The 14,203-nt window shown below is 42.8% G+C and overlaps 2 protein-coding genes across 2 annotated transcripts in view; one reads left to right on the plus strand and one right to left on the minus strand.

The window, feature by feature from the left end:
* LOC105999835 (HLA class II histocompatibility antigen, DRB1-12 beta chain-like) overlaps window positions 1–7,546 on the plus strand; it is a 10,583-nt gene extending 3,037 nt beyond the window's left edge. The window contains exons 2-6 of the mRNA XM_013034963.1: window positions 628–894; window positions 3,306–3,587; window positions 6,134–6,244; window positions 6,918–6,941; window positions 7,234–7,546. Coding sequence (XP_012890417.1) covers window positions 628–894; window positions 3,306–3,587; window positions 6,134–6,244; window positions 6,918–6,941; window positions 7,234–7,247 — 698 coding nt within the window. The 3' untranslated portion in view covers window positions 7,248–7,546. The remainder of the gene's footprint in view (window positions 1–627; window positions 895–3,305; window positions 3,588–6,133; window positions 6,245–6,917; window positions 6,942–7,233) is intronic.
* A 1,583-nt stretch (window positions 7,547–9,129) lies between these two features.
* The window catches only part of LOC105999872 (HLA class II histocompatibility antigen, DR alpha chain), a 6,789-nt gene continuing 1,715 nt past the window's right edge, over window positions 9,130–14,203 (minus strand). Inside the window, exons 2-5 of the mRNA XM_013035019.1 lie at window positions 11,816–12,061; window positions 11,072–11,353; window positions 10,669–10,831; window positions 9,130–9,512 (exon numbers count right to left, since the gene is read on the minus strand). Of these exons, the coding sequence (XP_012890473.1) occupies window positions 10,680–10,831; window positions 11,072–11,353; window positions 11,816–12,061 (680 nt within the window). The 3' untranslated portion in view covers window positions 9,130–9,512; window positions 10,669–10,679. The remainder of the gene's footprint in view (window positions 9,513–10,668; window positions 10,832–11,071; window positions 11,354–11,815; window positions 12,062–14,203) is intronic.

Consider the following 14,203-nt stretch of genomic DNA (forward strand, 5'->3'; position numbering starts at 1 on the left):
GTGGGACCTGAACTCTGGGCCTGGGCGCTGTCCCTCAGCTCTTCAGCTCAAGGCTAGCACTCTACCACTTGAGCCACAGCGCCACTTCCGGCTTTTTTCCGAGGGCCTCATGCATGCAAGGCAAGCGCTCTACCACTGAGCCACCTTCCCAGTCCAAGTCTGTGAGATTCTTATCTCCAATTAACCACCAGAAAACTGGAAGTGGCACTGTGGCTTAAAGTGGTAGAACACTAGCCTTAAGCAAAAAGAGCTCAGGGACAGTGCCCAGGCCCTGAATTCAAGTCCCATGACTGAAAAAAGAAAGAAGGAAGGAAGAGAGAGAGAGAGAAAGAGGGAGTGAGAAAGAAACAAAGAAACAAAAAAGAGAGAGGAGCAAGCAAGCAAGATTTCCTGGTGCTCCATTATCCCATGGATTTTGCACTTTTTTTTCCCCTTGTGGTACTAAAGGTTTAAGTCAGGCTACCACAGGACTTTTGGTACTCAATTGGAGATAAGAGTCTTAGGGACTTGCCTGCCCAGGCTGGCGATCCTCAGATCTCAGCCTCCTGATTAGCTAGGATGACAGGTGCCACCCCCCCACACCCCGCTGCCCCCCCAGCCCAGCTCACACCGTGTTTCTGTCCTCAGCACGCTTCATGCAGCAGTTGAAGGGTGAGTGTTATTTTCCCAATGGGACCGAGGGAGTGCGGAGCGTGACCAGATACATCTACAACCAGAAGGAGTTCCTGCGCTTTGACAGCGACGTTGGGGAGTTCCGCGCTCAGACTGAGCTGGGGCGGCCCATCGCCGAGGAACTCAACAGCCAGAAGGACGTGCTGGACAATTACCGAGCTTCAGTAGACAGGTGCAGAAATGACTATCCATTAGTTGACATACTCCTGTCATCACAAGGAGGTGAGTGTGGGGCTGGGGGCAGCTAAGCTGCGCGTGCGCACATGTGAGTGTGAGTGAGTGTGTGTGTGTGTGAGTGTGAGTGAGTGTGTGTGTGTGTGTGTGTGTGTGCACCTCCCACCTTTCCAAGGTTTCTTTTTTTTCTTTTTATTTTGTGTGCGTGTGAAAATACCGTACAGAGGGGTTACAATTATGGGCAAGGTAATGAGTACATATCAAGCATTGTTGCTTCCTCCTTTGTTTCCCCCAAGGTTTCTTTTAGGTAAATGTTTCCTGCTTTCTTTGTCTGTATATATTTACGGCATTGAAAATTGCAGAACTAGCTTTTTTAAATTATAATTTCGTGGCCTAGCAGACCTAGATACTGTTTCTAGATAATGCTAATACTATTTAGTGACATATTTCTTTGTATAGTTAAGGTAATTTGCAACCGAGGCCCTTTAGTTTGATTTAAAAAAAACTTTTTGGTAATGACACATAATTAAAAACTTCTTTTTAATTTTAATTTCTGTCTTTTTTTTTTTTTTTGGTCTGGTTATAAGTCTTGAACTCTGGGCCTGGGCACTGTCCCTCAGCTCTTCAGCTCAAAGCTAGCACTCTACCTGTTGAGCCACAGCGCCACTTCCAGTTTTCTGGTGGTTAAGTGGAGATAAGAGTCTCACAAACTTTCCTGCCTAGGCTGGCTTTGAACCACGATCCTCAGTTCTCAGCCTCCTGAGCAGCTAGGATTACAGGCGTGAACCACCCAATTGCCCAGTCAATTTCTATGTCTTTGATTTCTGTGTCTCCTGAACATAGTTCACTTTTATTGGGCAATTATCATTACTGCTCTAAGAATCATTATTGTCTATTAGCTGAGGGTCCTGAGGTTTTTTTCCTCAGTTTATGGAGTTTCATGCTGTAAGATTATTAATACTTTGTTATTTGCTCTGGCATTTTCTTCAGATTATGATTTATATTTCTATTACTTTCTATGTTAAGAATCTTAACAGTTTTATTTAATTATTTATCTTATTAATTATTATCTAATAATTATCTAATTATTTAGTTAGATAATTAAATAAATATTTATTTAAAAATTCTGCAGAGTTTCTAGTTTTTTCCAATCATTTTTTTCCATATTATCTTTTTTGCACTTTTTTATTTTTATTTTTTGTTGTTACTACAAAGGTGATGTACAGAGGGGTTATAGGTACATAAGTCAAGTAATGAGTACATTTCTTTTTGGACAATGCTACCCCTTCCCTCACTGTCTCAGTTTTCCACATTATCTTTTAGTACTTGTATGGAAGAGTTTCAATTCCACATGTCAGTTTATGAATAGAACTCATTTTGATCAATGTCACCTCTTTCAATAATTCTTAAATGTATCATTTGCAGTAGTGAAGCAATACTTCCCCCTAAATTCCTCCTTTAAATAAATGCTTTCATTGAGCATGGTCATATGAAGGGTTGTCCTAGCAACAAAGCACATGTTGTAAGTACGCAAGGAGTCCAAGTCCATAAGTCCAATGAGTCCTGTCCATAAATGTCAGTTTAGAGAGTCGGAAGATCATAACAATTCTAATAGTAGGCATGCTCATTTAGGAAAGGAGATGGGTTCCTCAGCTGAGTGTAAACCTAAGAACTCTAAAACTCTTTCCTTCTCCTCAGGATTCCTATGAATTTACCTCTACATGCATCTGCCTCCCAGGACAGAATCAGTTCTGATGCATTTTAAGGTGTGTGGTTGTTTGGTAGCATTGAAGATCCATCCACATTGCTTTGAGTCATATTTTCTCTCAAAGTACACAAGGGGCATAAATATCAACTGTATATTGAAGACTACATTCCAGTCACTGCTTTATACATTTTGGATATGTTAATCTTCATGTGAAGTCAGTATCGGTATCTTCCCATGCAAGTAGGAGAGCGGTGGCACAGGGCAACATAGAACATTCCTCCAGAATCAACCAGAAAAGCAGAGCCTTGATCTAAACCTAACCTGCCCAGAAATTACACTTTTCAAACAACTTTTATTAACATGTATTGATTGTTACATGGGGATTTCATTCTGATACTTCCATGCATGCACACAATGTACCCTGATCAAATGCACCCCTCTATCTCTCTCCCTCAGTCCTTTGCCTTCTCCTGAAAACAATTTTAACAGGTTGTATGTAAAGTACAGAAGCCACACTATGTGCTTTGCAAAAGTTTGAACCTCTTACAATTTTGGCAATGGATTGATTACTTTAAGCTATGGGGGGGAAAACCCTACAGTTTTTTCTTAGTATTTGTGAAATTGAATGAATTCCTGCTATGAGGACTCAATTCGAGGTTGCAGCAAGCTTTGAGGAGGCCAGAGATTAGAAAAGCAAAGGACCAGGGTGGACTGTTCTACCTTCTGACTTCTCTCCACTTTTCTCTTCTAGTTATGCCTAAGGTGACCGTGTACCCCACAAAGACTGAACCCCTGCAGCACCACAACCTCCTGGTGTGCGCTGTGCATGGATTCTACCCAGGCAACATTGAAGTCAGATGGTTCCGCAATGGCCAGGAGGAGAAGGCTGGGGTGGTGTCCACAGGCCTGGTCCAGAATGGAGACTGGACCTTCCAGATCATGGTGATGCTGGAAATTATCCCCCAACAGGGGGACATCTACACCTGCCACGTGGAGCACCCCAGCCTGGACAGTCCAGTCACTGTGGAGTGGAGTGAGTGCAAAGTTTCCCAGCTTATAAATTCTATCAGTGTTAGGACTGTCCTCACCATACACCCCATTTTCATTTGCTCATGTTCTCGTCTGCTTTGTTCGGCACAGACGGCTGGCAGTAGCCCTGTCACTGTGCTGATTCAAGGCCCTGGACATCTTTAATTATAACCTCCATGATTGTTCTAGCGTAACACTAGCTGGGCTTTTCTACATAGTTAAGAGTAGAAAAAACCATGTTGAACTTTACTACCAAACCCTGGAGCCAAGAAGGTGCCTGACTCTGAAATTTGATGAATATACACCAAGTCAATTTCAATTTTATGAAGTCACTTTGATCCTGACTAGTATATACTTCTGTTCTTCAGACCCAAATCATAGTCGTTTATTTTGTCTGCCTGCCACCCAGAACCACACTTCTACCTCTTAGTTTCCCAATAAATAGCACTCTGTGCAATTCTAGATCTATCAGTATCAGTGCCCAGCTGGTTCCCAGGGAAAAGATAACAAAACTAGAGAACAGTTATAACTAGAAAGAGATACACATCTCTCACTTAGCCTGTAACCTGGCTGACAAGTGGAAAACTGAGACCAAGTCTTGAAAACCTAGCTTGCTGCTTTGAGTGTCAAGAAGAAATGGAAGTGAGAAAGGATGCAAGTAGAAGTAGAGAAAACAGAATCAAGCCATTTTCTTGTGATCAGAAGTGGACACAAAGAATTGGAATTCATGGGAAATGGGGAGTGAGGGAAAGGCTGAGATTAAAGGGATAGAGAACTCTGGGTGCTAGTGGCTCACACCTGTAATCCTAGCTACTCAGGGGGCTAAGATTTGAGGATTGCAGTCCAAAACTAGCCTGGGCAGGAAAGTCCATGAGGCTTTTATCTCCAATTACCCACCAGAAAACTAGAAGTAGAGCTTTGACTCAAGTGGTAGAGCACTAGCCTTGAGCAAACAAGCTCAGGGACAGCTCCTAGGCCCTGAGTTCAAGCCCCATAACTGACAAAAAAAAAAGATGGCTTAGGTGTTTTCTGGGTGACAGTTCCTGACTCCAAAATTGTATTTGGCTGTCCTAACTCTCAGTACCCCAGAATGCAACCTGGTTTGGAAATAGTGTATTCACAAGAGATAATCAAGTTAATAAGATCCTTATGCTGGGCCCTAATCTAAAATGACTGGAGATTTTATAGAGACAGAAATTTGGACACTGAGAAATACACAGTGAGGAAAGACAATACAAAGACCCAGGGAGAATGCCACCCATAAATCAAGGGGCACCCCCAGGCTACTAGAAGCTGGGAGAGAGTCCCTTCCAGAGAAGATGCTCCCTCACCATTCTCAAATGGAACTGGTTCTGTCCACACTGTGATCTTGGCCTTTGAGGCTCTGGAACCCTGAGCCATGAAATATCTGTTTGCCAACTGGTTGCAAGACTTGGTTACCTTCCTACCTGTCAGATGTTTGCAAGCAAGAAGTAGTTGAAAAAGCAAAGATTTTTTTTTTTGGTAGACCAAGCCTGCCAATGCAGTCAGATAAAGGTCACCAGTGCAGCAGATGGTATGATTTGGGTTTTCTGGCAAGAATAAGAGCAAAAGGAACCTATAGGGTTTTGGTCACAGTTCTGGAAGGGAACTAGAACAAGACAACCCCCTTAGCACCGCAGTTTCTACAAGTAACAATGAAATACTACAGGTGTAGCTACTGACAGGGTTTACTGGGCACAGTGTGAAACTGACCTACCAATAGTGGGATAGATTGGACTTTTGTTTGTTTTTGGTGCCATTAATGAGGCTTACACTCAGGACCTGGGTGCTATAGCACTCTGTCACTTAAGTCACAGCTCCATTCTAGCTTGTGTGTGTATATGTGTGTGTGTGTGTGTGTGTGTGTGTGTGGTTAATTAGAGATATGAGCCTCATGGACTTTCCTGTCTAGGCTGGCTTTGAACTGTAATCCCTAGTCCTTAGCCTCCTATGCAGCTAGGTTGACAGTTTTCATTACTGCCTGTTTGGGTTTATCGTGACTTGTGAAGAGGAGCGATGCAGTGTTCCTCCTGACATCCAAAAGAGCTAATCTCAGCTTTGTTTTTCATCCATGATAAATTCTTCAGCCCCACTGGGTCTCAAACTGTTTGTTTATCTGGTGGTGTTTCAAGACAGCCATAGTTAAGTTCACAGCTTGAATTTTACAGCGACTCAGTGTGATTTTAAAATGTTTCTTCTACAATGATATTCACAAGACACTATGTTGGAAATGAACTTTACAGTTTGGTGGGAAGGGGAGCTGGGGGGGGAGGAAAGTGGGAGAAAAACGAGGAAGGAGGTAACAACGTTCAACGAGAAATGTACTCATGACCTTACTTATGTAACTGTAACCCCTCTGTACATCACCTTTACAATAAAATTAAATTAAATGTTAAAAAAAGTCTTCTCAGGCAGGCTTCTTCCAATGCAGGCTTCTTCTGGTAGTTCTCAAGCTCTGATTCCCAGGGTCTTAACAAGGGGAAGTTGGATTTGGAGTGAAAAATCACTAAGCCTAGCTTCTTCTCCCAGGGGCCAGATCTGGATCTACACAGAGGAAGATGCTGAGCGGAGTCGCAGTCTTTGTGCTGGGTCTGCTCTTCCTTGGGGTGGGGCTGTTCATCCATCTCAGGAATCACAATGGTAAGAAAGATGTCTTTGCTGAGTACTAGTGGCTCACACCTGTAATCCTAGCTACTCAGGAGGCGGAGGATCGCAGTTCAAAGCAGCTCAGGCAAGAAAATCTATGAGACTCTTAACTCCAATTAACCACCAAAAAAGCCAGATATGGAGTTGTGGCGCAAGTAGTAGAACACCAGCCTTGAGAAAAAAAGGGGGGGACAGTGCCCAGACCCTGAGTTCAAGGTTCAAGTATGTATGTGTGTATATATATTTGTGTGCATGTGTATATATATGTATATGTATATAGGAAACATGTGTATATGTGTATGTATATACACACACACATACACACACATGTCTTTGATGAGATTAGTTCTCAAGATATCAATGAAGCCTTTCTTTAAGTGATCTCAAATGTCCTGGAAATTTATAAATCGTTTCTGGTTAACTATATTGAAAGGTTAAGCAGCCTAGAAATATCAACCTGAGAACCAGCAACAAATGAAGGAAGAAAGAGACATTTATCACTGGCTTCCTGGGTCAGCTGGTCTCTGTCTGTGCTCTGCTTTCTGCCTCACCTGGGTGGACAGTATGCGAAGGGAGGTTCAGGTGCCAGAAGGGAGCTTGAGGACTTGAATTTGGGGACCGCTCACCTCCATGTTTGTAAGCTCCTGTCTCTCTTTTCCTTTCTCAGGACGCTCTGGACATCAGCCAATAGGTAACATCCCTTCATCTCCTCTCAGACACAGATTTTCTTCCCTTGAATCAGATGGGAACAATGACAAAAAATAATAATAATGGGGAGGATTTTGGATCCAAATTTCTGATGGGACAATTTGTCTAAAACTTCTACTCACCACTAATAAAAGGCCTGGGCTCTGAAGAGCCATGGCCTTGGGGGAAGTTTCTATGTGTTTCTCTTCTTTCTGCAATGCTGGGGGCCCTGAGATGGGAAAGGAAGTAGTTTGCAGGGTTAGTCCTGAAACACCGCTGCCCTGTGTCTCCTGCAGAATGTCTGAGCTGAAGTGGAGGTGACCGCACCGAAGGAGGGACCTCTGTCCCCACCGCTCCAAGTGAGGACAATGCGTCTCATTCATCCAAACAGAGAATGTGTCTAGGACCCGGTTCTCTCCTGCTCCATGACCTGACAGGTCATGTCCTTGCTGAGGGCCTTGTCCACCCCCGTGGCTAACCCCATGCCCCAGTACCTTCCCCCCATCCTCTCACAGATGCTTTGTTTCATCCCTCCCTGCCTCCCAGGCATCTGAAAACCCCTTTGCCACTTTTCTCCATTATGTTTTGCTCAAATAAACAAAGAGTGGAAAATTATCTGCTTCACACAGTTGGGTTTTTGTGTGTGTGCGTGTGTGTGTGCGTGTGTGTGTGTGTGTGTGTGTGTGTGTGTGTGTTGGGGGGGGGGAAACTCTTGGGGCTTGAACTCGGGGCCTGGGCACTGTCTCTGAGCTTTTTTGCTCAAGGCTAGCTCTCTACCACTTGTGCTACAACTCCACTGCCAGCTTTTTGGTGGTTAATCGGGAAATAAGAATCTCACAGACGGGAGCTGGGAAGGTGGCTCAGTGGTAGAGCACTTGCCTTGCAAGCATGAGGCCCTGGGTTCGATTCCTCAGCACCACATAAGCAAAAAAAAAGCTGGAAGTGGTGCTGTGGCTCAAGTGGTAGAGTGCTAGCCTTGAGATGAAGAGCTGAGGGACAGCGCCCAGGCCCACAGCTCAGGCCCCACCACCGGACCCAAAAAAAAAAAAAGAATCTCACACAGACTTTTCTGCCCAGGCTGACTCTGAACTGTGATCCTCAGATCTCAGCCTCCTGAGAAGCTGGGATTATCTATAGAGTTTTAAGGACAAGAAATAGGAGGGGAGAAAGGAGGATTATTTCACAACACAACAATATTTCAGGTCAATAAAATGACCTGTGTGACACTATAATAACAGATATATGACTTCATATACTTATCAGAACTGTATAATACGTAGTGAACCCTAATGTAACTATGGATTTTGGTTCATAATAAATAGCATTATTAGTTAATCTGTTGTAACAAATGTAGAATACTAACACAAGATTTAAATAACAGGAGCAACCCGAGGGGAGGGTACAGTTGCAGAAGGGGCTAATCACAGCTCCTTATATTTTCTCCACAAGTTTTGTGTCAACTTAAAATGGCTCTAAAAAGCAAAGTCTAGGAAATGTACTCACCTGACTTATGTAACTGTAACCCCTCTATTCATCACCTTTATAAAAACAATTAAGAAGTAAATAGGGGGGAAAAGTAAAGTTCATCAAACAATCTTTCTTACATGGAAGAACATAAATTTAGACAGATTTTTTTTCTATACTTCTATATGTTTTACTGTGTTCTCAATTGCATGCCTTGCTTATTTTAGAATAAAAGTTATACAAATGTGCCTAAATTGCATCCTCAATATTCTCAAGATGCTTGAAATGAGAATAAACCCTAATAAACCTGGGTATTTCTGGTTAATTTCACATCTTTTAGATACATTCAGCAGCCAGATATTTCAGGATGGAAGGAATATATATATATATATATATATATTACACATATTATATATATATGGGATATTTTGGTTGGTTGTAGGGCTTGAACTCAGGGCCTGGGCACTGCCCCTAAACTCTTTTGCTCAGACTAGTACCTACCACTTTGAGCCATAGCTCCACTTCCAGTTTTTAAGTGACTAATTGGAGATAAAAGTCTCATGAGGACTTCTCTGGCTAGGCTGGCTTCAAACCACGATCCTCATATCTCAGCCTCCGGAATAGCTAGGATTACAGGCATGAGCCACTGGTACCCAACTGACCATGTATGTTTTTCAGAACCCTACCACCCTTCCCCACCCCAATCCCACTAAGAACTGAATCAGACATGAAAAAAACACCACAAAAAAAAGTTTATTGCAGGTAGACAAATCATAATTCAGAGAAATGCATGCAAGTTTTCTCCATGTAATGCTCAGCATGTCCCATATTGGAGACAGACATTATGGAATTTATCAGAGAGGAATTACATGGCAATGATAAAATGAAAGGAGATAGAGGGAGAGCAGACAAGGGAAGCCATGGTGGACAAGCACCCAGTTCTCTGTTAGGCTAGGATGAGAGTGGGGAAGACATCTCTACTCTTGATGTTTAGGGCTTAGAAAATGCTGAAGATACCTATTTTCAGTGATGCGAACAGCTGGACATTTATCAGCTTCGGAAAGCTTTGAAAGCAGAAATTTCTTCACTGAACCTCTAAGGTAGGTTTTACCTGTAATGAGACACATATAGTTAGTTACTAAGAAGCTTAAGATGAATATTCTGAGCTCTTTCTTTCAGATATTCCCCAATCCTCCTAATCATTTGACTTTGGAAATGTCAACTGTAACATTACCATCTTGAATTGTAAACCCAACTTTTCAAGTTTGTATGACCTTTATCTCTCTCTCTTTCCCTGTCTCCCCTCTCTCTCTTGTTTTCCTTCCCTCCCTCCTTTTCTCCTTCTCTCTCTTTTGTGCCAATACTAGTTTGAACTCAGGATCTTATGCTCTTCCTTAGCTTTTACCCTCAAGGCTGGTGTTCTATCACATGAGCCACACCTCCACTTTCAGCATTTTTTCCTTGTTAATTGAAGATTGAAGTTTCTCAGCTGCCCCAGCTTTCTTCAAACCTTGATCTTCAAGATCTCAACCTCCTAAATAGCTAGGGTTATAGACATAAGCCACCAGTGCCTGCCTTAAGCTTTTCTTTTAAAAGATCTTCTAAGGCCGGGCACTGGTGGCTCATGCCTGTAATTCTAGATACTCAGGAGGCTGAGATCTGAGAATTGTGGTTCAAAGCCAGTTCAGGCAGGAAAATCCGAAAGACTCTTATCTCCAATAAACCACCAGAAAACTGGAAGTGGTGCTGTAGTTCAAGTGGTAGAGTGCTAGCCTTGAGCTGAAGAGCTGAGGGACAGTGCCCAGGCCCAGAATTCAAGACCTATAGCCTACCAAAAACAAAAATAAAAAAACTTCTAAGATCAGAAATAGCCCTTGACTGTTAAGGGATTTCCATTTCATGCCAGGAACTCACCCTAACTCTAAAGATGCCAGGCTCTGGAAATGCTTTGAAGGATTGCCTTAGAAAATACAATTCAATAAGTGCCTAAACCTTGAGGTTCCCTGCCTAAATAATCAGGATGCAGTATTCTAACATCCACTGGTCTTGAGACTGAAGGTTGGTTTGGAATTACATCTATGGGAAGTGATGACAGAGCCCAAGGCTATGGGAAACCAGATGATACCATTGCCTGATTTCTTTCTAGCAAAAAGAAATCAAGAAGTCCAATTTTTCTTTCCCTGTGTAGTGTCACATGTCCACTTCCCTATGTGTTTCCCTCCCTCAGACACCGCCATACTGTCTTCTTCTGGCCATACCAAACCTACCTCCATAGGTCTCACAGAGGTCCTCGGCGTTGTTTATTGCCTTTGTGTACACCCTTGATGATAAAAATGGTTCCAACAACGATGCCCACCAGACCCACAATCAGGCCCAGGGCACACACGACATTCTCTGTGGTTTCTGAGAGGGGAGCTGGCTGGTCCAACTCTGGAGGGAAAGAAAAGAGTAGGTAGTAGTAAAAGGAGGGAGGGCCCATTTGAACACTAGTGATCAATAAATGAAAGAAGAGAAAAATAGAATTCGGTGTCGAGGCAATTGTAGATCTAAGCAGGGAGGAGTGTGAAATTACAGCAGAGCTTATGAAACATTAAATTCTGAGGGCCCAGTCACAAGCATCAAGGGAGGAAAACCTTAGAATAGGCAGAGAATTGAAGGGTGTTTGCATACCCCAGTGCTTGAGAAGAGGTTTATCCAGCCCCCAGTGCTCCACCTTGCAGTCATAAAAGTCTTCCATGGAGGGCAGGAAGGGTAAGTAGTAGAATTTGCGGAAAAGGTTGTCATTCCTGGGCAGGAAGACTGTCTCTGATACCCCCGTGGTAACCGGTTTGCTGTTTTTCAGCCAGGTGACGTTGACTGCTGGAGGAGAGAACTTGTCGACGAAACAGATGAGGACGTTGGGCTCCCCTGCTTCTGCGGGGCTGCTGGACAGCACGGTCACCTCTGGAGGCACTGGAGGACACATGACAGGCATTAGCATCCTATCTTTAGGCTTGCTTCTCAGTCTCGACCTTCTACACTGACTTGCGGTACAAACATATCTGAAGCAGCAGTTGGAATTAGGCCCTGAGAAGTGTATGCCCCATTCGCCAATGCCTATCTCTGATCTGCTAGAGCCAAGCTTGAAGTATATAAAATATCCAAGAACCTAATTTTTAATCCATCTCCCCACCACCCCCACCACCACACATACATACCCTATAGACTCAGAGCAGTGAGTGCTCATGTATGGCAGAGATATTAAGGAAGGATAACTATTAGAAAATTCTTGGGCTTGTACCATGAGAATATAGGGTTTTCTGAGGCATAGATAGGCCTCAGAGCGAGAGTCATGATAATATGGCAGACATTGCTGAAGTATCTATTTTAAAGCTATGGATTCCCACATCTGGGAGTGCAGTTGAGAGGCAGTACCATTGGCATCTGGAGTGTAGTTGGAGCGCTTCATCAGGATGTCCAGGTTGGCTTTGTCCACAGCTATGTTGTCCAAGGCACCCTGAGCTTCAAAGCTGGCAAACTGTCCGAATTCTTTAAGCCTCCAAACTGTCTCTTTCTTTGCTATATCCACATGAAAAATCTCATCACCATCAAAGTCAAACATGAATTCTCCTCTTTGGTCAGGAAGCAGATAGAACTCCGCCTGGATGATCTTATGTTCCTCTGAAAAGACAGGAAAGGGAGTTGAGGAGGGAATCAAGAAGAGACAAGAACACATCTGCCATATGGGTAGGAGATGATGGAGAGGGACTGGGCCAAGTGGAATCAAGGAAGAGGGAGAGTTGGGATGAGTGGCAGATAATGGGCATCCTTACTGAGTAAAGCTGGAAGGTTGAAAACAACAACAACAAGAAAACACAGCAGGGATTGGTTAGAGAGGGTAAATGGAAGGAGAGATCAGAGCTGTAGAATCAATAATATTGAAATTCATTCAGTTTCTTACCTAGATTATTTCTAGCTATTTAAGTGTGGCTTTTCCAATTCTGCTGCTATGGTTTTATTTCTACTGCAGGTTTTAGATAAGTAATTTCTTACTATATCCAAAGCCCTCTAAGCAAGCACTGATCGCATTGTGTTTAAAGATAAGACTTAGGGGAAATACAACGGGGCGGGGGGGGGTAGGGTGATCTGAGGAACCCATGAAATTGAGATTAAGACCTTGTAGTGTTGTAGAGTGCTGGCCTTCATGGGTTCCAAGCCCTACCGTGAATACTACCTCTGTGTAAAAGATTGGCTCTAGATTGGCTTCAGCAACTTGATACCTATCTTAATGCTACTTGGATTGAGACTCTCGTTGAAGGTCCTATTCTCTCATGATTCACACTGAGTCTAACCAACCACAGGAAAAATCAACTTGAAAATAGTCAACTTGATTAACCATGTATGGCTGATAGACAGGTGGTTTCTCCACTTAGGTCTTCAGAGGAAAAAGTGAGCGATTTAAAAGTCTGATTGTATATTCATATACCTAGGGACTTATTTAGTATTTGCCTCTATACACAGATTTTCTTTTTTTTAAGGGGGGAGTCCAGTCGTGGGACCTGAACTCTGGGCCTGGGCGCTGTCCCTCAGCTCTTCAGCTCAAGGCTAGCGCTCTACCACTTGAGCCACAGCACCACTTCCAGCTTTTTTCTTTTTTGCTTATGTGGTGCTGAGGAATTGAACCCACGGCCTCATGCATGCAAGGCAAGCACTCTACCACTGAGCAACTTCCCAGCCCTATACACAGATTTTCTAACTGCCTTTTCCCAACCCAAGGAAAGAGTTTGTGTCTTTCCTGGGCAGTAAAAATGTATACTTCATATTATGGATCTGAGATCTGGGTTATTTTCATTCTACCTGCAAATATCTGAAGGGATACCTCTGGGTGAAGAAAAATACTCTCATTCACTCTTTCTATCTATGAGAGCACTGAAATTTAGTTTATATATAGTTTAGATATAAGATATATATATACATATATATATATAGTGCCCAGATAGAGGTTTCTAATTTTCAATTTTACTAATGTTCCAGAAAGAAAAATTAAAGCCCACAAATAACATTTGTTAATGCCTATCCATAATATTTCCCCACCCTCTGTAACTTTGGCTCAAACCAAGCCAAAAGTATTACTACCCATCTTAGTTTTGTCCAAGTAAACTAAATTTGGCTATATTCTAAACTAATTTAGTGTATATATGTATTATACATTATATACTAATATGTATGCTAAATTATATATACTAATTATATTCTAAACTAATTTAATATACATATACAATAGCATAAAGGTTTGCTCTGGAGATGACAGAGAATGATAGCAGAAGCTCCATTTATTTGTTGTTCTATTCTTTTGGAAATATTATTAAATAGCCATAGATCTTACAAGAGCTACTGTAGAATGAGGTGGGTGTAGCTAGCACTGTTCCAAATACTATTAAATTAAATGTCTGCCCTTCTCCTTCCCTTGTTGCTCTTTAATGACTTTTCTTTCTAGTGATCTTTAATACATTCATTGCTTATGTTCAAAATATGCTGACTGGCTGGGTGCTGGTGGCTCAAGCCTGTACTCCTAGTTACTCAGGAGGCTGAGATCAGATGGTTACAGTTCAAAGCCAAACCACATGAAAACTGGAAGTACAGCTGTGGCTCAACGTAGTAGAGCACTAGCCTTGAGCAAAAGAGCTCAAGGACAGCACCCAGGCCCTGAGTTCAAACTTTTTTTTGGGGGGGGGGAGGTCCGGTCGTGGGGCCTGAACTCTGGGCCTGGGCACTGTCCCTCAGCTCTTCAGCTCAAAGCGAGCACTCTACCCTTAAGCCACA

The sequence above is a fragment of the Dipodomys ordii genome, unplaced genomic scaffold, assembly GCF_000151885.1.
Source record: "Dipodomys ordii isolate 6190 unplaced genomic scaffold, Dord_2.0 Scaffold202, whole genome shotgun sequence".
Taxonomy (NCBI): domain Eukaryota; kingdom Metazoa; phylum Chordata; class Mammalia; order Rodentia; family Heteromyidae; genus Dipodomys; species Dipodomys ordii.